Below are 25,111 nucleotides of genomic sequence, written 5' to 3' on the forward strand. Positions count from 1 at the left end.
CGATAGTATATATAAGGTTTAAATGCTCACCATAATCTGTTCAAATGTACGAAGGTTCCTATATGCTGAGACACTATATGCTGAGACACTATATGCTGAGACACTATATGCTGAGACACTATATGCTGAGACATTGTCTTGAGAGCTCCACATTTTTTGCCATTTTATCTGTGTTATGTTACGGGTAGACTGTCTAACATATTCTCGCATCCCTGGAAATAATGAGTTACTGACTATTATGGCTACTCACCACCACAGGCAGGCATATACTTGCTTTTAGGTCCTTGCGACTTGTTTATCATGTTTTATTCATTTCTCATAAATGTTAAGTTTTACCTTTTGTAGCACCACTATACTTGCTCGAATACCTACTCTATTTTGTGGTTACCTCTGAAACCCTATTGCTGTATTTTGTTAGCAGTGAAGGTTCCCACCCTAGGTCGGTCCTGGAACTCTGGAGACGCCACGGCAGGGCTCATTGGGGCACCTCCATGTGCGTTGCGGCAGGCGTGACATCCCCTCTCGTGGAGGTAGATGTCCGCCATGTGTGGAGCCGCATGCGGGCATCCTCCCCCCCGCTATACTGCGCAAGAGATCCAGGCCGCGCCGGCGGGGAAAGTGACGGGCGCGGCCCTGTGACATGTTACCGGTGCGTCGGGGACTCCACTGGAAGTGGGCGGAGCTCTCGCGCGCAACCAGGAAGCCGCATGCGAGCATGATGACGCCGGAGCAGGAGTCCAGGAGCGTCCCGCTGGTACTGCAAACAGCGGCGATTAGCCCACCGGGGGTGGGGGGGTGAATTCTTTCCAGAGCCCCTAATAAAGAAAAAAAAAAAAGAACCACACAGGTACCAGGTGTGGGCAGTATAAAAAGTTCCTGGCAACATACGGAGGTGCTTCCCAGCCCATTGTTTTTTGCCTTGGTAAGCATGGGAGATACACAGGAGCAGCCCTCTGGGGAGCCCTCCCAACTGGCGGTGCAACGACGTTCCCGGTCTGGGTCCAATCGTTCGGCTAGAAAGTTCACTGCAAAAAGCAGGAAAGAAGGTCCGGTAGTTCGGCGTGATTCTCCGCCGGTTAAGATGGATTCTTCTGCTTCTACGGTACCAAATATTCCATGGGGTAAGTGGAATCTTCGTGAAAGTTCTACAAATTCTTCTTCCTCCTTCTCTGTCTATAACTTTCTTTCAGAGCAAGAAATGTTCATTTAAGTCTAAACATAAGGAATGTGCCCTATGCAGCAGTCCGCTCCCTGATGCATATGTTAAGAAATTGTGCCAACCTTGTATTGACAAGGTAATGACGGAAGAAACCCCGGGGTTTTCCTTAGGCCTAAAGACTTTAATTAGAGAAGAAATAGGCAAGGCCTTGCAGGGGAATTCTGAGTCCAGTCATGTTCCCCGGGACCCTCAGCCAGGCTCGGACTCTGATATCTCAAACATTTCTTCCTCCTCTCTCTCTCTTCCTCTGATAGCGAGTCGGATAGACAGTGTTTTCCTCTGCAGGAGGTTGATGCCTTGGTGAAAGCTGTCCGGACCAAAATGGGCATTGTAGACACGAGACCAGAAAAAATCTGTAGAGGATGTAATGTTTGGGGGATTAGGTCAGAAGAAGAAGAGATGTTTCCCCATAAATACAAAAGTCAAAGATCTCATTGATAGAGAGTGGCAAAAGCCAGACAGGAAGGGCAGCATTCCTCCCTCTTTCAAAAGGAGGTATCCATTTGATGGTGCCGCATGTACCTCTTGGTCAAAAGCACCAAGGTTAGATGTTGCCATTGCTAAGGCATCAAAAAAGTTTTCTCTCCCATTTGACGACATGGGAGCATTGAGAGACCCCCTAGACAGACGAGCCGATACCTTCCTGAAAGGTGCATGGGAGACAGCTGCAGGAGCCCTGAAACCAGCAGTAGCAGCCACCTGTACGTCCAGAGCCCTGATGATTTGGCTGGAACAGTTAGACAATCAGCTAAAGGAGGGTGTCTCCAGGAAGGAGATTATTTCTTCCCTTCCCCGGGTCTAGGGTGCTGCCGCCTTTCTTGCTGATGCGTCTGCGGACTCCGTTAGATTGGCAGCAAAATTATCAGCTCTATCAAATGCTGCTCGGCGAGCCCTATGGATTAAATGCTGGCCTGGAGATGTACAAAACGAAGTCTAGGCTTTGTACAATTCCTTGCGAGGGGAATATCTTTTCGGCCAGACCATGCACGAACTGTTGGAAAAAGCCGGAGACCCTAAGAAGGGATTTCCATCCGTACCTCTACCATCTTTTAAGAAATCGTTTCGGAAAAAGAAATTTCTCCGAAGATTTTTCAGAGAACAAGAAAAATTCGAAGAAAGAGGTCGCAAAGGTAAAGGCCTACTCTTTGGTGGTTCTTCCAAAAATGAGCAGAAGCCAGGGGAATCACAATCGGCCCAGGTGGGAGGGAGATTGTCGTTATTTTTCCCGGCTTGGGAACGTATTTCACATAGTAATTGGATTTTGAGCCTGATTAGATTTGGTCTTAAATGTCAATTTCAAACTCTTCCTTACAGAAGATTCCTGATTGTTCCCTCTAGTTCCTCCCCGGAGCGGCAGACTGCCCTCGTATCGGAAATTCAAGACCTAATAAAGAAAAACGTCCCGATTGAGGTTCCGGACTCAGAAGAGGGTCACGGATTCTACTCCCCGCTCTTCCTGGTCCCCAAACCGGATGGGTGTTTCAGGACAATCATAAATTTAAGATCCTTAAATAGCTTCCTTAAAATAGACACCTTTAAAATGGAATCCTTAAAAACGATAATAAAATTACTTTTTCCCCACTGTTATATGGTAGTTCTGGATCTTAAAGACGCATATTACCATGTTCCCATTCATAAGGACTATCAAAAGTATTTGAGGGTGGCCATTGAAATAAGTGGGGTGGTTAAACACTTTCAGTATACCGCCCTTCCCTTTGGGTTAGCTATAGCCCCGCGAATTTTTACCAAACTAGTGGCAGAGGTTATGGCCCATATAAGAGAAAAAGACAACTTAATAATCCCTTACCTTGATGATTTCCTGATAGTGGGGGAACTCCTTTGTCCAATGCGAGGCCCTCCTTCAGGTAACTCTATCCTGGAAGGACTAGGTTGGTTTCTAAATCTGGAAAAATCTAGGTTGACTCCACTAAAAGCTCAACAGTTTCTAGGGGTCATTTTAGATTCTGAAAGACAATTATGCCATTTATCAGAAGAAAAGATTGCAAAAATCCAGGGCTTAGTAAGACATTGTATGGATAGACCCTCTATGACACTCCGTAAAGCCATGTCATTATTAGGGTCCCTGACCTCGAGTTTTACCGCAGTGCGTTCGTCCCAACTTCACTCAAGGGCACTTCAATGGGATATATTGTATAACGACTCAATCCTAGATGGACATCTAGACCGGGAGTTTACATTGGCCCCTCGCTCATTACAATCCCTTCGTTGGTGGTTGGTACATACTAATTTTTCTAGGGGAGTCCCTTGGGAATTTAAGCCTACTGCAGTCTTGACTACAGATGCAAGTGCTACAGGTTGGGGAGCTCATTTTGAAGGTAACTTAATTCAGGGGACCTGGTCAGAAAATGAGGTGCGGTTTTCCTCGAATGTTAAGGAGCTTTTGGCGGTTGATTATGCGCTCAATGGGTTCCTTGTATATTTACAGGGCCAGGATGTCCGTATACTCTCGGACAATCAAGTCTCAGTAGCCTATATAAATCATCAAGGGGGAACCTGTTCAAAAGACTTAATGAGGGTAGCGGACAGACTTCTTCAGAATGCAGAGGATCATTGTCTCTCCCTTTCTGCTGTTCATCTAAGAGGGAAGGAAAACGTCACAGCAGATTTTCTCAGCCGTACTTCCATAAAAGAAGGAGAATGGTCCTTGAACCCTCAGATATTCTCCAGGATTGTGGCAATGTGGGGTCTTCCAACAGTGGACTTGTTTGCGACAAAATCCAATCGGAAGGTGACAGCGTTTTGTTCCCTAAACCCCAGGGAAAGGCCCCTGGCAGTGGACGCCTTCATGGTTCCCTGGGAATTCCCTCTGACTTATGCATTCCCTCCTATGGTCCTGCTTCCGTCAGTCATAAGGAAGATCAGGGCAGACAAAGCCAGAATAATCCTCATATGCCCCTTTTGGCCCAAATGACCGTGGTTCCCTTGCCTCTGGAGAATGTCCATAACAGACCCCTGGGTTCTTCCGGAGATTCCGGACCTTCTCACTCAGAGTCCGGTTTCCCATCCTCCAGCCTCAAATCTCCATTTAACGGCATGGAATTTGAAAGTGCGCTGTTAACCAGCAAAGAGTTCTCCACAAATGTAGTAAACACTCTCTTATGTAGCAGAAAACCCGTTACTACCCGCATCTACGCTAGGACCTGGAGAAAGTTTCTGTCCTTTTCGAAATTTAAACCAGAGGATGGGATCCCTATTGGGAAAATACTAGAGTTTCTGCAGCGGGGTTTAGAACGGGGCCTTACCACGAGTACATTGAAGGTACAAGTTTAAGCTTTAGGAGGTTTGTTTTTTTCCGATATAGCGGCTAATTATTGGGTAGCACGGATTATAAAAGCCTCTTTTAGGTGTAGACCTATTATAAAAACTAAATCCTCTCCCTGGGATTTATATCTAGTCCTAAATGCCTTGACTAACCCTCCCTTCGAGCCCCTAGATTCAGCCTCCCATAAAATTATTCTTCTTAAAAAGGCCCTGTTCGTTGCCCTGACTTCAGCCAGAAGAGTAAGTGACATCCAGGCTCTTTCTATATCCCCACCATTTACTCAAATTCTAGATAATAGAATTGTATTAAAACCTGACCCAGCCTTTCTTTCAGAGGTAGTCTCACGATTCCATAGGACTCAGGAGATTAATCTTCCAACTTTTTGTTTTCCCCCTAAAAATCAGAAAGAGGAGAAACTACACACATTAAATGTTAGGAGGGGCGTACTCAAATACCTGGAGGTTTCACACAGTTTTAGGAAAGATAGTTCCCTATTCATATGCCATCAGGGGGCTAGGAAAGGTTGCAAATAGAGATGAGCGGTGTTCGACTAGAACTGTTCGCCAATCTCAAATTCGAGCTGTTTTTGGCGGTGTTAGAGTCGTTCGACGAACGCGAACAATTTGCAAAAAATTCAGCTGTTCGAGGTTACGTTCGATAACTGTTCGTGCACCAAAAGCGTCCCTGCCCTCTGCTAGGCAGGGACGCTGTTCCCCTCACCTCCCTGCTCCGTGCCCGGCGTCCTCCTCCCGCTCTGCTGGCAGCGCGCGCTCCTTCCCGGTCACTGTGCTTAGGGCGCGCGCTCTCCCTTCCTCTTAAAGGGGCCGCGCGCGCCGTCCTAAGGAGTCCCCGGCCAATGGCCGGAGGACTTCACCATATATAAGGCACCTCCTCCAAAATGGAGGTGCCCGAGCAATGTTGTTGCACTGTTCTACTTTGCTTCAGCCCTCAGGTCCCATTGCCAGTTACCTGCCAGTTACCTGCCTGATTCCTGCCAGTTTGCTGTCTGTTTCCTGCCTGTTATTCCTGCTACCTGCTTGCTAGCCTGAGGTCCGACGGTCTGCCTTACAACTCCTGTCAGTCTGTCTAAGCACCAGCTTGCCCGCTCACCTGGGAGCGCACATCAGCTACCTGCCTGCTTGCTAGCCTGAGGTCCGACGGTCTGCCTTTCTACTCCTGTCAGTCTGTCTATGGACCAGCTTGCCCGCTCACCTGGGAGCGCTCCTCCGCTACCTGCCTGCTTGCCTGCCCGGAGGCTCCGCCGTCACGTGCTGTGACCACCTGCTATTCCAGAGACTCTTGCCCGCTCACCTGGGAGCGCTTCTCCGCTACCTGCCTGCTTGCCTACCTGGAGGCTTCGCCGTCACGTGCTGTGACCACCTGCTATTCCAGAGACTCTCGCTTGCTCACCTGGGAGCACACATCCTCCATCTGCCTTGCTAGCCTTCCTGGAGGTTCAGCCATCACAGGTCGTACCTACCCTTTACCTAGAGACTGCCCCGGTCACTTGCCGTGACCTCCAGCCCGTTCACCCAGAGACTGCCCCGGTCACTTGCCGTGACCTCCAGCCCGTTCACCCAGAGACTGTCCCGGTCACTTGCCGTGACCTCCTGCCCGTACACCCAGAGACTGTCCCGGTCACCTGCTGTGACTGCCTGCCTGGTCGCCACCCGCTCCCTTACAAGGACCGCCCCCTTGTATAGTAGCTCAGAGGTTCCGCCTCCCAGACCCGTTACAGTTTGCTCGGGCCATGGAACCCGGTGGCACCCAAGCTCCCTCGCTCTCGGACCTCTGTCATGAACTGTCCCGTCAGAGGTCCCAACAGGAGTCCATCCTGGGTCACCTGCGGAATGTCAATTCTCGCCTGGACACTCTGACTGCTCCACCAGCAACCACCGCCAATGCCATGACTCGCAACCCGGCAGCTCCGCTGCCCACCAATACCATGGTATCCTACCCCGGACCCCGGCTTTCTGCACCTCCTCGCTTCGGAGGCGACTCCGCCCAGGCTCGGGGCTTCATAAATCAGTGCACCCTGCACTTTGAACTATTGTCCCACCAGTTTAACTCCGACCGGGCCAAAATTGCCTTCATCATGTCCCATCTCACCGGGGAGGCCCTGGCCTGGCTAAATCCTCTATGGGAGAGAGGAGACCCCCTGGTGTCCGACTTGCCTGCCTTCCTCACGGCTTTCCGGGAAAGTCTTCGACGAACCCGGACGGAAGACCTCATCTGCATCATCATTGCTACGCCTCCGTCAGGGAAGTCTCACCGTGGGCCAATATGCCATACGGTTCCGTACCCTTGCCTCGGAGCTGGCCTGGGATAACGACGCTCTGGTATCCGTCTTCTGGGAGGGTCTGTCCGGCCGTATTAAAGATGAACTTGCCGGTCGGGACATTCCTACCACTCTCGATGACCTAATAACTCTTGCCACCCGGATTGACCTACGGTTCCAGGAGCGTGCCAAAGAGGTCACCCGTGAGAGGAGGTTTCCACGTCTAGCTCCTACCTTTCAGAAACCCGTCACTCCCTCCGTCTCTCCCCAGGTACACTCTCCTGAGTCTATGCAGGTCGACCAGACCAAGATGGTCAAAACCCGTCAGGACTTACGCCGTGCCGAGGGGAGCTGCTTCTACTGTGGCAGCAAGGAGCACCGGATCCGTGCCTGTCCAGAGAGGTCAGGAAACGCCTGTGTCTAGGTTCGCTCAGAGAGGTCAACCTAGACAAGAATAAATCCTCTCCATCTCTGCTGCTGTCAGTTTCAATCGTCTGTGGGGAGAACAGTTATTTCGAACTAGCCCAACTGGACTCTGGAGCAGCCGGGAATCTTATTTCACAGTCCCTGGTAGAGAAATACCGCATCCCCACCAAACCTCTGGCTGTACCCTTGTCTGTTGCTGCCGTGGATGGGGGTCTCTTACCACGCCCCATCCAACTCATCACCGAATCCATTACTCTACAGGTGGGAATGCTGCATTCTGAGAGTATCTCCTTTCATGTTCTGCCTGGACTCTCTCACGCCCTCTTGCTAGGTCTACCTTGGCTCCAGAGACATGCACCCGTGCTTGACTGGCAGACCGGAGAAGTCCTTCGCTGGGGACAGGACTGCCATAAGACCTGTCTGGTTCCCGTCCATCCCGTCCGTCCTTCTCCTACCCCAGCTAATCTACCTGGACTTCCGATTCCTTATTGGTCTTATGCTGATGTCTTTAATAAAAAGGAAGCAGAGACACTACCCCCTCATAGACCATACGACTGCCCTATCGACCTGTTACCCGGTACTACTCCTCCCCGTGGGCGTATTTATCCATTATCCGCTGCTGAGACCCGGTCGATGTCCGAATATATTGAGGAGAATCTGGCCAGGGGATTCATCCGGAAATCTACCTCCCCGGCGGGAGCAGGCTTCTTCTTCGTAAAAAAAAAGGACGGCTCTCTCCGTCCCTGTATAGACTATAGAGGCCTTAACCAAATCACGGTGAAGAATAAGTACCCCCTTCCGCTCATTCCGGAGTTATTTGATCGTCTGAGAGGGGCTAGAATCTTCACCAAACTGGACCTCCGTGGGGCGTACAACCTGGTTCGTATCCGTCAGGGGGATGAATGGAAGACGGCATTCAACACCCGGGACGGCCACTATGAATATCTGGTAATGCCCTTTGGTCTCTGTAACGCTCCTGCCGTCTTTCAAGAGTTGGTCAATGACATCTTCCGGGACCTTCTCTACTCCTGCGTAGTGGTGTACCTGGACGACATCTTGGTCTTCTCTCCGGATCTCCAGACTCACCGGAGGGACGTTCGTCAGGTCCTGCTCAGGCTCAGGCAGAATCACCTCTTCGCTAAATATGAGAAGTGCCTCTTTGAGCAGACCTCGCTTTCGTTTTTGGGCTACATTATTTCTCAGACCGGCCTACGAATGGATCCAGAGAAACTGTCTGCCATCGAGAAATGGCCTCGACCGGAGGGGTTGAAGGCCATTCAGCGGTTCCTGGGCTTCGCCAACTACTACCGCCTCTTCATACCACACTTCTCTTCCCGGACTGCCCCAATTTCCGCGCTCACCCGTAAGGGTACTAATCCCAAAGAGTGGCCGCCCGAAGCAGAGGAGGCCTTTCTTTCCTTAAAACAGGCCTTCTCTTCCGCCCCGGTGCTGCATCGCCCGGACGGCAACAAGCAGTTCTTCCTGGAAGTTGACGCCTCCTCCTCTGGAGCCGGAGCGGTACTTACTCAAAAATCATCTTCCGGGAGGATGGTAACTTGCGGCTTCTTCTCTAAACTCTTCTCCTCCTCAGAGCGCAATTATTCCATAGGAGACCGAGAGTTATTGGCCATCAAACTGGCATTGGAGGAGTGGCGTTACCTGCTCGAGGGGGCTCTTCACCCGGTAATAATTTACACTGACCACAAGAACTTGGCTTATCTCCAGCATGCCCAGAGACTTAACCCGCGCCAAGCCCGGTGGTCCTTGTATTTTGCTCGCTTTGATTTTGTTCTTCATTTTCGCCCGGCTGACAAAAACGTCAAGGCGGACGCCTTGTCTCGATCCTTTCTGGTGTCTGATCTCGAGGAAGATCCGAAACACATCATCGATCCCGCCAGAGTAATGCAGGTGGCTCCCGTGAGTCTAAATCGTCTCCCTCCTGGAAAGACGTTTGTTTCAGTACCTGATCGGGAGAAGATCCTTCACTGGGGTCACTCGTCTAAACTGGCTGGCCATGCCGGTCAGAAAAAGACCCTCCAGCTTATTACCCGGCACTACTGGTGGCCTACCCTGCACAAGGACGTAATAGACTTTGTTTCTGCCTGTGTGTCCTGCGCCCGCAACAAGGTTCCGAGACATCTGCCAGCCGGTCGCCTCCTTCCGCTCCCAGTACCTGCTGCCCCCTGGCAGCATATAGCAATGGACTTTATAACAGACCTCCCAGTCTCTGCCGGTTGTACGGTCATTTGGGTGGCCGCTGACCGCTTCTCCAAGATGGCTCATTTCGTTCCCCTGCCAGGCCTCCCGTCTGCACCCGAGCTGGCTAAAGACTTTATTCGTCACATCTTCCGTCTTCATGGCCTGCCCCTCCACATCGTGTCGGATCGTGGGGTACAGTTCACCTCACGCTTCTGGAGAGCCACTTGTAAACTGCTAGACGTCACCCTGGACTTCTCTTCCGCTTACCACCCACAGTCCAATGGTCAAGTGGAGCGGATCAATCAGAACCTGACCAGTTACCTCCGGCACTTCGTTAATGCCCATCAATCAGACTGGGTGGATCTCCTACCATGGGCCGAGTTCTCTTATAACAATCACGAGAGCGAATCCTCCTCCAAATCCCCGTTTTTTGTAGTCTTCGGTCAGCATCCTCGGATTCCTTTTCCTGTCTCCACCTCTGTGGACAACCCGGCTGCGGAATCTCTCGTTGGCAAATTTTCCTCCATTTGGGAGAGTACCCGGTCCGCACTCCTTCTGTCGTCCGAACGGATGAAAAGACACGCTGACAAAAAACGCCTGGATCCTCCACAATTTCGTCCCGGAGATAAAGTCTGGCTCTCATCTAAATATGTCCGACTCAAGATACCTTCTTACAAGTTAGGGCCTCGGTTCATCGGTCCACTGGAGGTCATCAGTCAGATCAACCCGGTGGCCTATAAATTGAAACTCCCGGCCAACTTACGGATCCCTAACTCCTTCCATGTATCTCTCCTCAAACCTGTGGTACTTAACTCTTTTTCCAAGTCTACAGGTACGCCTCCTGCTCCGGTTTCTGCTGAGGACGAGTTTGAGGTAGAGAACATTCTTGCCACCAAAAGGGTAAGAGGAAAGACCTTTTTTCTAGTAGATTGGAAGGGGTTTGGTCCTGAGGAGAGAACGTGGGAGCCCCGGGAGAACATCCATGCCCCGCTCATCCTTGCTAAATTTCTGTCTGGTCTAAAAAAGGGGGGGCCTAAAGGGGGGGGTACTGTAGCGCCGGCGTCCCTGCCCTCTGCTAGGCAGGGACGCTGTTCCCCTCACCTCCCTGCTCCGTGCCCGCTCACCTGGGAGCGCTCCTCCGCTACCTGCCTGCTTGCCTGCCCGGAGGCTCCGCCGTCACATGCTGTGACCACCAGCTATTCCAGAGACTCTTGCCCGCTCACCTGGGAGCGCTTCTCCGCTACCTGCCTGCTTGCCAGCCCGGAGGCTCCGCCGTCACGTGCTGTGACCACCAGCTATTCCAGAGACTCTTGCCCGCTCACCTGGGAGCGCTTCTCCGCTACCTGCCTGCTTGCCTATCTGGAGGCTTCGCCGTCACGTGCTGTGACCACCTGCTATTCCAGAGACTCTCGCTTGCTCACCTGGGAGCACACATCCTCCATCTGCCTTGCTAGCCTACCTGGAGGTTCAGCCATCACAGGTCGTACCTACCCTTTACCTAGAGACTGCCCCGGTCACTTGCCGTGACCTCCAGCCCGTTCACCCAGAGACTGCTCCGGTCACTTGCCGTGACCTCCAGCCCGTTCATCCAGAGACTGTCCCGGTCACTTGCCGTGACCTCCTGCCCGTACACCCAGAGACTGTCCCGGTCACCTGCTGTGACTGCCTGCCTGGTCGCCACCCGCTCCCTTACAAGGACCGCCCCCTTGTATAGTAGCTCAGAGGTTCCGCCTCCCAGACCCGTTACACAGGGATTGTCTGCCACTCACTGTAATGCCACAAGCATGGTGGTTGTGGCATTACAGTGGTTGCCCAAATCGATGGGAACAGTGCTCACAGTGAAACATGAAAAGCCGGCAATTCAGCAGCGGCATACACCGGTACCCGACAATTTATAACAGAAAGAACAGAGCATCACACATAGATTAGATAGATAGAAACATGTCAGTCACATATATATGAAGTACAGTGACAGTGTTGCTTACTGTACTTGTCATTTAGTGTAAAGGATTTATTAAAAAAAAAAATAATAATTGGCGTGGGGTTCCCCGTAATTTTAGTCTCTAGCGGAGGTTAAGCAGACAGCTGGGGCAGATGTTTGAAGCCTGGGAAGGGGGTAATACCCACGGAGCTTCCCAGGCTACTAATATCAGCCCCCAGCTGAATACCTAGCCTTTACTAGCTATTAAAATGGGGGACCCCCTCAAAAAAATGACGTGGGGTCCCCCCTATTTTAATAGCTAGCAAAGGCTAGGCAGACAGCTGGGGGCTGATATTAATAGCCCAGGAAGGGTGCCATGAATATTGGCCCCCTCCCAGGCTAGAAACACCAGCCGTCAGCCGCCCCAGAAATGGCACATCCATAGGATGCGCCAATTCTGGCACTTAGCATCGCTCTTCCCACTGCCCTGTAGCGGTGGCAGTGGGGTAATAGGGCTGGGGTTGATGTCAGCTTATAATGCCAGCTGACATCAAGCCCAGGTTAGTAATGGAGAGGCGTCTATAAGACACCCCCATTACTAACCCCATACTCAAAGTTAAAAAAAAAAACACAAACACCCAGAATAAAGTCCTTTAATTGAAATAAACACACAATTCTTTATTGTTCTAAATTAAACCATACTTACCGTCACGCCCATTCCAGCTGAAGCCAACGATCTCCTGCAATAAAAGTAAAATAAACCAACATCATCCTTACCTTTCCATGGTTCCCACGACGGCTCCAGCTCTGCTACATTCACATGACAGGCTGGATTGCAGCCGAAAGCTGCCATCCAGCTTGCCATGCCGCAGACACTGAGAAATGCAGGCATGCTTGCGCTCCTCAGTGTCTGGCTGTGACGGCATCCAGATGAGCCGAGGCTCACCTCATGCACGTCACTGACAGCGTGGGAGAATTCTCCTGCGCTCAGCGCTTGAGCAGGAGAATTCTCCCACGCTGGGATGGCATTGAGATGACAGGCTGGATCGCAGCTGAGCGCTGCCATCCAGCATGCCATCCTTCATAGACACTGCAGAGCGTTCAGCTGCGATCCAGCCTGTCATCTCAATGCCATCCCAGCGTGGGAGAATTCCCCTGCTCAAGCGCTGAGTGCAGGAGAGTTCTCCCATGCTGTCAGTGACGTGCATGAGGTGAGCGGAGTTCATTGGACATGACCTCGGCTCATCTTTATGCCGTCACAGCCAGACACTGAGGAGCGCAAGCATGCCTGCGCTTCTCAGTCTCTGCGGCATGGAAAGCTGGATGGCAGCTTTCGGCTGCGATCCAGCCTGTCATGTAAATGTAGCAGAGCTGGAGCCGACGTGGGAACCATGGAAAGGTAAGGATGAGGTTGCTTTATTATTTTTCTTTTATTGCAGGAGATCGTTGGCTTCAGCTGGAATGGGCGTGACGGAAAGTATGGTTTAATTTAGAATAATAAAGAATTGTGTGTTTATTTCAATTAAAGGACTTTATTCTGGGTGTTTGTGGTTTTTTTTTTAACTTTGACTATGGGGTTAGTAATGGAGGTGTCTTATAGACGCCTCTCCATTACTAACCTGGGCTTGATGTCAGCTGGCATTATAAGCTGACATCAACCCCAACCCTATTACCCCCTGCCACCGCTACAGGGCAGTGGGAAGAGCGAGGCTAAGTGTCAGAATTGGCGCATCCTATGGATGCGCCATTTCTGGGGCGGCTGACGGCTGGTGTTTCTAGCCTGGGAGGGGGTCAATATTCATGGCACCCTTCCTGGGCTATTAATATCAGCCCCCAGCTGTCTGCCTAGCCTTTGCTAGCTATTAAAATAGGGGGGACCCCATGTAATTTTTTGGGGGTGGTCCCCCATTTTAATAGCTAGTAAAGGCTAGGTATTCAGCTGGGGGCTGATATTAGTAGCCTGGTAAGCTCCGTGGGTATTACCCCCTTCCCAGGCTTCAAACATCTGCCCCAGCCGTCTGCTTAACCTCCGCTAGAGACTAAAATTACGGGGAACCCCACGCCAATTTTTTTTTTAATAAATCCTTTATTTTAACACTAAATGACAAGTACAGTAATCAACACTGTCACTGTGCTTCTTATATGTGTGACTGACATGTTTCTATCTATCTAATCTATGTGTGAAGCTCTATTCCTTCTTGTCTAAATTGTTGGGTACCGGTGTATGCCGCTGCTGAATTGCCGGCCAGCTTTTTTAAAGAGAGTGTCTTCTGAGCAGTTTGTCAGCTTTTGGGCACCTTTGAAGGTGTTTTCTATGTGTTTCTATGCGTTTTTGTTTGCCTGCCATTGGTTTTAACCGTGTTCGACAGTGTTTGACGAACAGTTCCACGAACATCCCGGTGTTCGACGAACCGAACCCGAACACTACGGGGGTGGCTCAACACTAGTTGTAAAGCTTCAAAATCTACGATTGCGAGGTGGATTAGAGAGGCCATCTCCCTCGCCTACTCCTCAGGGGGATAAGGAAGTACCGGAGGGGTTGAGGGCTCATTCCACCAGAGCAGTAGAAACCTCCTGGGCGGAGAAGACAGGGGTTTCCATTGAAGACATATGTAAGGCTGCCACCTGGTCTTCTCCCTCCACCTTCTATAAGCATTATAGATTGGATTTGGGTGTCTCTTCTGATCTCACCTTTGGGAGAAGGGTGCTTCAAGCTGTGGTCCCTCCCTAGTCTCCTTTCGTCTCTGTAATTCTCACGTGGTGCTGTCATGGGAGTACGAATAAAGCCTTAGTTATTTACCGGTAACGGGATTTTTCGGAGCCCATGACAGCACCCTTATATTCCCTCCTTACACTGGTGTTTTTTCGCACTCCCGTAGAGTTAATTTCCTTTTTTGCACCCTCGGGGGGAAGTTAGTTAAAGTAATTGGTTTAAAATGAATTTGTTGTGTTGGCGGTACTCTCATGCTCTGTTAACTAAACTGAGGCGGGAGGAGAGGGCAGCCCTTTTTAACCTGTAGGTTTCCTGTCCTTGATGGGCGGATCCTCTCTCTCGTGGTGCTGTCACGGGCTCTGAAAAATCCCGTTACCGGTAAGTAACTAAGGCTTTTTCCACCATTCGCACCAACCTTCGCAGACATCTCTTGTCAATTTTCCTCTTTCCCCCACATTCAGGGAGATTCTTGACGGTTTCATGCTTGTCAAACTTCTTAATAACATTGCGCACTGTTGAAACTGGGATGCCAAGGTCTTTGGAGATGGCCTTATACCCTTTGGAAGTCTTGTGTTTGCCAATAATAACAGTTCTGATGTCCTCAGACAGCTCCTTTGTCTTCACCATTGTGACAAAGGAACAGGGCCTACCATGTGGCTTTTTAAAACACAGAAGCTATCATTCATTGGCTAATTCATGTCACATGGGTATCGACAATTAATCACAGGAGAATCTCTTTTTTGTGATTTACCACAGGCGAGTCAAAATGCGTTTCTATACTAAATTATTGTAAAGGGGGCCAATAACAGTGACACAGCAGCTTTAGGTTTTTGCTATTTTTCCCTCCCATTGTTTTTGGTTGTAAATTAATGTTTATCATTTGCTCTTTTGTATTTAACACGAGTCTCTATACAAAAAACTGTTTCACTTGATTCATTTTTTTCAGGAGATATTCCACATTATGTACTTACACTTCATGGGTGCCAATAACGAGGAGCAGGACTGTAACTCATGACGGACAAATAAAATAAAAGTCGCCTGAGCACCGAGGAGCTGACACCAATAGACGATGCATGTAAGGAGGACTTCGCGATTAAGGCAACTCTGCACCCGACAGAAAGGAACTAACGAGCAAAGACAAGAACCCTATAACGGGCGACACTCACCCAGATTACTGCAGAACTCGCCCACCATCCCATCCGGATTGGCAGTAGGAATCTGGGTGAGGCCGGTGAGGATGAGGACGTCGCTGTTCTTAAGGGACGTCTGATCCATTGGCTAAAATTAATAAAAAAAACATGACTTAAAAACACACAAAAAAAAGGAACAAAAGCAGCTCCCACTGCCTCCTACCCTCTATCTGCAGAGCTCACCTGTGGGTGGGTAGTTAAAAGCGAAGACCCCGACACGTAAGAGACTTTTTCGTAATGGGATTGAATGATCCAATTGGAGCTGCCGAGAGCGTAACCAGAACTGAGCGGCGTCACCTGCACGGCCCCGAAGAGTTCCTGCAAAATCAATGGCGTCGCATTACCGCATATCACCACAAGAGGGCGCAGTTACACTGCAGTTTATGGTAAACGCGCTCTATCCTCCTGCATGTGGAAAGGTCTCCCTCTGCCTGGAAAGGGTTAAATGCATTAATTCCTATAAAGTCTGCGTTTTTTTATTTATAGATTTTTCTTTCTTGGTAAAGACTTTTTCATCCCTTACGATATGCAAGACTGAAGATGATGCAAAAGAAAGTGGAGGAGTGAATGGAGTGCAGCTCTGGAGCACAAACTGCTGCTCTGACGAGTAAAATCCTTTGCAGGATAAAAAGTACATGCAAGTGTTATTTGGCAGGGAGGGATTACCCGCTAGTCCTCTCGCCCGTCATACTCACTATTTTCTGGGAATACCCCACCAGCTGTATCTTGCTGAGAGCCGCGTTCACCTCCTGCATCGTGTAGCACTTCCGCCAAGTGAACACCTCGACAGCGTCCTTCAGAGGGGCCGGCAGCTGCCTATGGACGACATGAGGCGCCATTAAAAGGGACAACGGATCATCTCTATTTTATACGCTGTTTGATGCAATCTATTGCTCCCTGTTATCAGCCACTCAGGTTGGGACTGTAAAACATTTCAATGGATTTTTCCCAGTACATTATATGATAAAGTGAAAGAAAAACAGAAATAAATAATAATAATAAAAAAAAATAAAAAATAGATTAAGAAAAAAATAATTAAAATTAGAAGTAATTAATGGAAAAAAAAGGCCAGGATGGAAAAGGGTTAATGGCATAAAAATAAACATTATAATATAATTGTTTTTTGCATTTTTATTATAAATAATATTTTCCTGTGCATACTGTACATCACACCAAAAAAATATAAAAAAGGAATTACTAGGAATCCGACCGTCCGTAAAATTAATTAACAGAAAATGTAAAATAAATGCACTAATTAAATGTTTTTTTTTGTATTATTATTTATATTGATATAATAAAAAAAAAATACATAAAAATGACACAAATTAATATTTTTCAGTGCGGTTTGCCATTTTTAAACTTCATTAAAAAAAAAAAGATGAAAAAAAAAGAGTATAAAAAAAAAAAAAGTCAAAAATAAAAGTTTAAGACATCACTGGAAAATATTAAGGTATTAAGTTTTATGCTTCATCTCCCCCCCCTGCAGATACCACATCCCCTCCCCCACCTTTGGCTCTCCTTGTGCTTCCACATGGTGGCAGACTGCGCCTTCGGGACCCGTTCTATGAAATTCACCAGTTCTTCCATCAATAATCTGGAAATAACAAAAATGGAGCGGGCAAGTGAGAGGAGCGCCGTCAGTGGTGTAACCCTATCTGCTGACTGTTTCCAGCAGAATTGTGAATGCAGCTCTGCAGGGCTCTGATGACGCCACACACACGTTTCCTATAGGGAAAGTTAATAAAGTGTCTACTCTCAGATAAAGTCCTAACAGGGGGGGAACCAGTAGATCCTTAATGACCCCTGTATCGGGTTCTGCCCCCCCCCCCCCCCAGGACGTGCTGCGGTATGTTACCTGCCGATCTGCACTGTGGGCTCGGTGGCGTACACGGTGCCAGTAAATCCGGTGTGCTCGGTGATGTATGGCAGCGTCATCATACAGTGATAGTTAGAGATTAGGATCACATCTACAGTAGACAGATCTATGAGCTGCGTCTGAAAGCAAAGAGCAGAATATTAAACGCCGAGTCTGCAGGGCCCGGCCTCTCCCCGGCAGCCGCCGCGGGCAGCGCCACCCCACCCAGACGGGAGGACATGCATAATAGAGACACCACCAGCGCCCCAAACACAAGGTCACCTGGAATGTGCCAACAGCATGTGGGGGGGGGGGTGCTGATTACTGCGACACTATATGGTTATAATACACCGCCCCCCTGCGCTGATATATAGCATAATGACCCGGGCAGGATACACAGGGTGGGCAGGATACACAGGGCGGGCATGATACACAGGGCGGGCATGATACACAGGGCGGGCATGATACACAGGGCGGGCATGATACACAGGGCGGGCATGATACACAGGGCGGGCATGATACACAGGGCGGGCATTAACCTGGGGGCGGCAGATAGGGTCTGTGACCTGGCGTTATAACTACTGGACAATCCATAGGTGGATGACCAGCTTTAGACTTATAAAGGGTTAATCACTGCAATAAGTTGTGTAACTTTCTAACTCTCTTTGCTCCTCATTTGCAAGTGAATAGAAAACATCCTCCTTTACCTCCAGAAGCAAAAAGACCCCATACTGCTCAAGAAAAAAAATTGCTACAATTGTATCCGGCAGATGGATCCTGCGCTCCAGACTGATACATTGTAACGAAGCATCACTGAGGTCACAGAGGATTGTCTGGACATGACGCAGATGTAACAGACCCTCAGATGTGAGAAGTATTAGGTCACAAGTGAAATACTACACTCAGAGACTTTTCCTATTCTCTTAGATAAGCCGGGCCCATAAGCCGGGCCCATAAGCCAGGCCCATAAGCCGGGCCCATAAGCCGGGCCCATAAGCCGGGCCCATAAGCCGGGCCCATAAGCCGGGCCCATAAGCCTGGCCCATAAGCCGGGCCCATAAGCCTGGCCCATAAGCCTGGCCCATAAGCCTGGCCCATAAGCCTGGCGGTGCAGATGGATTTGGGGGAGGGGGAGCTGTAATATAAAGACTTATTACACACTTACTTCTGGGAGACAGAATTCGGGAACAGAGTCTACAAATACACGTCCCGAGCACTCCTTCACCTCCTGTGGAGACAGAAGCACCATGACACCCCCCACAACTCACAGAGAACATGAACAGCAGCACAGAGCATTTCAGCGGAAAAAAAAAAAAAACATGTAAAAAACAAAAAAAAAGTGTTGCAGCGTTTCATGATGTCATAGGACATCAGAGACATAGTACGAGACAGCAGCACAGAGCACTTAAGGAAAGATGTGTGTTACTCTCGTGAAAGGGGCTCACAGATTGAGCATTACAGTGGAAGTACAGAGTATTTCAGGAGAAAAGATCAGAGACAGTAGGAGGAACAGCACTGACAGCAGCACAGAGTATTTAAGAAGAGACAAGTGTTATTCTTGTTGGGTGGAAGGGGGAGGGGGGGGGGTCACAGTAACTACACAGTGGAAGCACAGAGTATTTCAGGAGTGGAATCTCACGATCTTCTGACAAATCGCACGCTGAAAGTTGCATAATAAAAAAAGTAAGGCCCCCCCACTCAGCAGCACAGAGTATTTCAGGAGTGGACTGTGGTGGAGAGGGTGGCCTCTCCTCTCCTGTGATAACCGAGCTGCATGAGACTGGATCAGTGTCATAATGTGAGGAGGGGAATAGACACAATTGTGAATGCAGCACAGAGTATTTCAGCACAGGAGTGTACCAATTTTAGTGACGGGCAATGACTAAGGTGATTTTAGCACGGCCGTCATCGCATGTGACCATGTTAGTGTCAGGATGCGAAAAATGGACAGAAAAGTGTATGCAGCGGGGACCCCAGCAGCACAGAGCGTTTCAGAGGAGGAATGTGCAGATTTTGAGGCTAAGACGATCATAGCGAGGACATTGCTGCATCTGATTGGGGGGTAGAATCGTGATCTGAAGAATGAAGACGAGGGTATGGAGCAGTGTCCACAGAAGCACAGAGTATTTCAGGACAGGAACGCGCACATATTTACCTTCTCTAATTGGGCGTTCCCATCCTTTGAGACCCAGCCGGGCAATTTTGACAGACGAGTGCTGCCGAAAAACAGAATACCCATAATTCATTTCATTTATAACATTTCAAGGGGGTTAAATAACTGATTCCAGGTCACGCTCTACTCCAGTCACATCCAAAGCTGCACTGCCTGTGGGAGCAGTGAGCGAGCGCCACCCACTGGTTAGATACATCTCAGCCATAACCTGAAATGTAAAGCTCCCACAATGCCCTCTTCTCAAAATACAGGGAATCTGGATGCAGCTTTGGATGTGAGCGGAGTAAAAAAAAATAAATAAATAATAATAATAATAATAATAATAATAATTTATAATATGAAACGATACAAGAACATTGATGCCCAGTAATTTCTGGAGCTCCTCACCCATATATGTAGATTTACCTTGGAGATGGCATGATCAGCTGGAATTTATCCCTTTAAGCGCCCCTTACATTCGCAGGGTTAAAGGGTTAATTGGCGCCATAATGTTATATTAAACCCGTCAACCTGTAATAACGTCCCGTCTCCGGGATGCTGTCTCTCTGGCAGACGTGTGATTTACGGCCAGGATGAAGGTGTGATTGACGAGCGGCCGCACGGCTCGTATATAACAGCTCAGACACGGCTTCTTAAAGGGACAGCGACTCCATGAGCATCAGCAATGGCGGGAGCCGACAGGTGCCGCATGGAGACCTATATGGAAAATGCGTCTTGCTGGATTTCCAATTCTCACAGAGCTATGTGACAACCACTAAGGAAGCTCTAATGGCAGCCGCCATATTTGTCTTCACCCAGCTTTCCCAGACTCCTGCACATCAACCATCTACTAGGACAGAGATGCAATTCACAGAGGACAGATTTTCCACTGAAAAAAAAAAAAAGCTGTGCAACAATCTGTAGGAAGGACCTAATGGCAGTCATCCAGCTTTCCCCAGATCCTGAACAGTCAATCTGTCTAGTATCACAGAGACGCCTCTCACTAGGCAGATTTACCATTCAAGACTCCAGGAGAGCAGACATATTGGGAGTCACCCAGCTTTCCTACACCACCCACCCCGCTTCTCCATTCCGGCACATTTTTTCTTTTTAGCAAGGCTAGTCGTCACTCAGCTTTTCCAGGACCCAAATAGGAATATTAGTAAAATGGAGCATAAAAATAAATAAATAAATTTAAAAAAATGAGGTCACTAAACAGATTTGCCACTCAGGACTCAAGGAAAGCTGTATACAGTGGCATGTAAAAGTCTGTGCACCCCTGGTCAAAATTACTGTTCTTGTGAACAGTTAAGCAAGTTGAAGATGAAATGATCTCTAGAAGGCCTAAAGTTACAGATGACACATTTCCTTTGTATTTTAGGCAAAAAAAAATATATTGTCATTTTTTAGATTTTAAAAATTACAAAAAGTAAATGGGTCGATGCAAAAGTTTGGGCACCCTGCATGGTTAGTACCTAGTATCTCCCCCTTTTGAAAGTATCACAGCTTGTAAATTCTTTTTGTAGCCAGACAAGAGTCTTTCAATTCTTGTTTAAGGGATTTTCATCCATTCTTCCTTGGAGAATTCTTCCAGTTCTGTGAGATTCCTTGGTCATCTTGCATGCGCTGCTATTTTGAGGTCTAGCCACAGATTTTCAATGAAGTTCGGATCAGGGGACTGTGAGGGCCATCGTAAAACCTTCGTCTATTGTGGATTTTGACGTGTGTTTGGAATCATTAACCATTTGTAGAATCCTCTATTCATCTTCAGCTTTTTTTTACAGATGGTGTTATGTTTGCATCAAGAATTTGTTGAAACTTCATTGAATCCATTCTTCCCCCTACCTGTGAAATGTTCCCGTGCCATTGGCAGCAACACAACCCCAAAGCATGATTGGTCCACCACCATGCTTAATGGTTGGCAAGATGTTCTTTTCCTGAGATTCTGTGCCCTTTGTTCTCCACACATACCTTTGATCATTGTGGCCAAAGAGATATTTTACCTCATCGCTCCACAGGACTTGTTTCCAAAATGCATCAGGCTTGTTTAGATGTTCTTGTGCTACTTCTGACGCTGAATTTTATGGTGAGGACGCAGGAGAGGTTTTCCTCTGATGACTCTTCCATGAAGGCCATATTTGTGCAGGTGTCTCTGAACAGTAGAACAATGGACCACAACTCCAGAGTCTGCTAAATCTTTCTGAAGGTCTTTTGCAGTGAAGAGAGGGTTCTGATTTGCCTCTCTAGCAATCCTACGAGCAGCTCTCACTGAAATTTTGCTTGGTCTTCCAGACCTTATCTTGACCTCCACTGTTCCTGGTAACTGCCATTTCTTAATTATTTTGAACTGAGGAAAGGGCAACTGGAAAACACTTTTACATCTTCTTATAGCCTTCTCCAGCTTTGTGGCCTCTACCATTCTCAGTGCTCGGCAGCTGCTTAGAAGAACCCATGGCTGCTGTTTTTGGCACAAGGTTAGAGCGGGCAGGGTTATTATAAAGCTGGAAATTTGCATCACTTGGCCTTTCCTAATAATGATAGTGAACAAGCCATAACCCTAACAGGCTAATTAAGGTCTGAAACCTTGGTCAAAGTTATCTGAGCACACAAATCTCCAAGGGTGCCCAAACTTTTGCATCGACCCATTTTCCTTTTTGTAATTTTTAAAAAGTAAAAAAAAATTCATTTTTTTTTTTGCCTAAAATACAAAGGAAATGTGTCATCTATAACTTTAGGCCTTTTAGAGATCATTTCATCTTCAACTTGATTAACTGTTCACAATAACAGTAATTTTGACCAGGGGTGCCCAAACTTTTACATGCCACTGTAATATTCCCTATAGGTGCACTGGTATTAGTCACCCAGCTTTCCAAGAATCTCTGCATCTTACAATGCAGATATGACGATCAGGACACCAGGAAAGCTGTGTAATAATAACTAAGGCGGCCATACTGGTTGTCACCCAGCTTTGCCTGTCCAGTGAAGCTACAAGCTTTATGAGCAATATTACTCACCACTCAGCTTTCCTAGACTCCTGTGCATTAAATGCGTCCACTCAGGACTCCAGTAAAATAGCGTGAGAACCAACGTCATTGTAGCTATTATGGAAGTCATACTGATTGTCACCCAGCTTTTCCAGATTCCTGAACATGAAATATGTCTACTAAGACAAAGACTCAGGTCTCTACACAGATTTGGCACTCAGGACTCCAGGCAAGTTCTAGGATTGTCCCAGTCGGTAGTTAAAACAGCAGCCATACTGACTGACACTCAGCTTTCCCAGACTCCAGAACATTAAGCCAGTCTAGTAATGCAGAGATACTGCAACTAGACAGTTACTAACTAGATTGTCAGGACATTCAGGACTCCAAGGAAAGTTCTGCAAGAGTCCTTGCAGGAATTATACACGCTGTTATATGTTTATTCACCCAGCTTTCCCAGGCTCCCGAATATGAGATGTCGAGTAACACAGATGCATCTCACTAGCTGACTTCCAATTCAGTATATATGTACACACTATATGGAGAAAAGTATGTGCCCCCTCCACCTCCAGGAGCTTTTCTCACCCCCCCCCCCATCCTACACCCATAGACCTTAATATGGAGTCGCCCCTCTGCAGATATAACGGTCCCGCTCTACATGATTTTGGTGGTGTCTGTTGGAATTTTTGCCCCTTCATCCAGAAGAGCATTTGTGGGGTCAGACCCTGATGTCGGAGAGAGGCCGGGCTCACAATCTCCATTATTGGTGTTGGATGGGGCTCAGGTCTGGGCTCTGTGCGACTGCTCATGTTCTCCCCCCTCCATGTCTGTATGGAGCTTGTGCACTGAGCGCAGTCAAGGTGAACAGAAACGGGTCTTCCCCAAACTGTTCCCACAAAACTGAAGCTACAATTGTCCACAATGTCTTGTGCTGAAGATTAAGATTTCACTTCACTGGAGCTGAGGGCCCAATGCTGACCCCTGATAACAAACCCATAGCATTATCCTCCCCCGCCAACTGTACAGAGGGCACAATGCAGTCAGGGGGTAATGTCCACCTGGAATCATCAAACCCACAGACTCCTCCGTCAGACGCAGATAGAGAAGTGTGATCCATCACTGTACAGAGCATGTCTCCTCCAGAGTCCAGTGGTGGCGGCTTTAGGCTATGTTCACACATCATGTTTTTTCTGCGTCAGATTTCTGCAGCAAAACCTGATCTTCAAGGGCATTTTGTTGAGGATTATTCTTGCAGTTTTGGTGCATTTTTTTCACTGTCCTTCTGTCTCTTTTTATGCATGTACATAAAGTTTTGTGAAAAAAAAGAACCCCATTTTATTTTGGCATCAAAAACGCTGATACAAATTTCGGTGCGGTTTTTTTTCACCACCCATTACTTCCTATGGGTGAAAAAAAGAAGTAAGAAGTGACATGCTCTATTTTCCAAAAAAAACATGCAAGGCACAAAATCCTGAAAAAAAAAAAAAAAAAAAAAAAAAACATGAAGTGTGAACAGAGAATTCTGGTTTCTCATAGACTTTGCTGGTGCTGCAAAACGCAGATGAAAATTTGCATAAAAAAACTGCATAAAAAAAAAACGCTGGAAAAAAACATGATGTGTGAACATAGCCTTACACCACTTCATCCGACGCTCAGCATTGTGCTTGGTGATGTACGGCTGCATGCAGCTGCTAGGCCATGAAGCTCCTGGAGGGGGCGCAGTGTTTGTGCTGATGAGGAGGTCTGGACTCTGCAGTTAAGTGATCAGCAGAGCGGTGATTTTTATGCCCTCTGCTCCTCAGCACTCAGCCCCCCGCTCTGTAACGTTATGGGGTCTTCACTTCGTTGCTGCGGTTCCTTCCACTTCTCTATAATATCGGTCACAGGTGATGGGGGAAGACTCAGGAGGAAGATGAGGGGCAAGTCCCGATATGTTTCTCCATATAGAGTATATATGTATCCCGGGGGAACAGGAGCGATGTGAGGGGCCGGACGCTGCCCCCCAGGACGTACCTGTGCACCAGCGGCAGGGGCAGGAAGCTGAGGGCCGATGTCATGTCCAGGCCGCAGTCCAGCATGACGGTGGTGGCCTTGAACTTCAGGACGTTGCAGGGCAGGGTGGGGTGTCCGGACAAGCAGTACTGCAAGAGAGGATGGAGGGAGTAGTAGTCCACACAGACATTAACCCCTACATAACCGGGTTAAGCTTATCTGAAGGGGGTGTAGAAACCCTAAACAGCTGAGGGGTCGTTACAATTGCATCCATTGTCACACAGTATGCAGGGGAGCTGTGTACTGGTGACATTGTAACGAAGCCTCAGCAGTGACACTTCAGCCACAGTATGTAAAGCATTCAACACCTATCAATTGTCGGGGAACTACAAGTGTCAGCATGCCAGCTCCGTGCACAGACTAGGATATGGCGCACACAGAGCATGCTGGGAACTGTAGTCCCTTCGTCAGGCTGCTCACACTGTAGATACCGCACACTGCTTGCATATTACACGAGCTCCTCACCAGCTTCATTGTGGAGGCTCCTTCCTGGCCGCGCACAGCCTGCCGGGAGGTGTAGTTCTTCTCTCCGCCGTGACGTCACTGTGACGTGGCCGACGCTCCAGACACGCTCTCCCCCTCCCCTCCTCTCTCTGCTGTCTTCTCCAGTCTATCACAAAGGGGCGGGGTTGTTATGTCTGTCTCGCTGAGCATTGTGGGAGACGTAGTCCGCTCCATGCGCTCCCCTTCAAGCTCCCCGGGGAGAAGCCAGCGGTGTCGGGAACTACAACTCCCAGAGTCCCCGCCGCGGCCGTTCGGCTGAGGAGCTGCGCGGTGCTTGAGTGTCAACATGGCGGTTGGGAGACAGACAAAGACGAGTCAGGCTGGGATGTGAACGGCGG

General features: G+C 48.5%; 1 protein-coding gene across 2 annotated transcripts in view; it reads right to left on the minus strand.

Annotated features, from left to right (window-relative positions):
* The window catches only part of INTS9 (integrator complex subunit 9), a 40,020-nt gene extending 15,161 nt beyond the window's left edge, over nt 1-24,859 (minus strand). Inside the window, exons 1-9 of one of the 2 annotated variants that reach the window (XM_073673878.1) lie at nt 24,735-24,859; nt 24,231-24,358; nt 19,240-19,300; nt 18,250-18,312; nt 17,085-17,224; nt 16,737-16,823; nt 15,925-16,045; nt 15,413-15,547; nt 15,206-15,317 (exon numbers count right to left, since the gene is read on the minus strand). In XM_073673878.1, coding sequence (XP_073529979.1) covers nt 15,206-15,317; nt 15,413-15,547; nt 15,925-16,045; nt 16,737-16,823; nt 17,085-17,224; nt 18,250-18,312; nt 19,240-19,300; nt 24,231-24,358; nt 24,735-24,743 — 856 coding nt within the window. In that variant the 5' untranslated portion in view covers nt 24,744-24,859. Of the gene's footprint in view, nt 1-15,205; nt 15,318-15,412; nt 15,548-15,924; nt 16,046-16,736; nt 16,824-17,084; nt 17,225-18,249; nt 18,313-19,239; nt 19,301-24,230; nt 24,359-24,689 lie in introns of both variants that reach the window. The other variant, XM_073673877.1, reaches the window with a different exon arrangement.
* Nucleotides 24,860-25,111: the final 252 nt, after the last annotated feature.

This window comes from Phyllobates terribilis, unplaced genomic scaffold (genome assembly GCF_046119375.1).
Source record: "Phyllobates terribilis strain yellow unplaced genomic scaffold, ASM4611937v1 Scaffold_3__8_contigs__length_932513732, whole genome shotgun sequence".
Classification (NCBI taxonomy): domain Eukaryota; kingdom Metazoa; phylum Chordata; class Amphibia; order Anura; family Dendrobatidae; genus Phyllobates; species Phyllobates terribilis.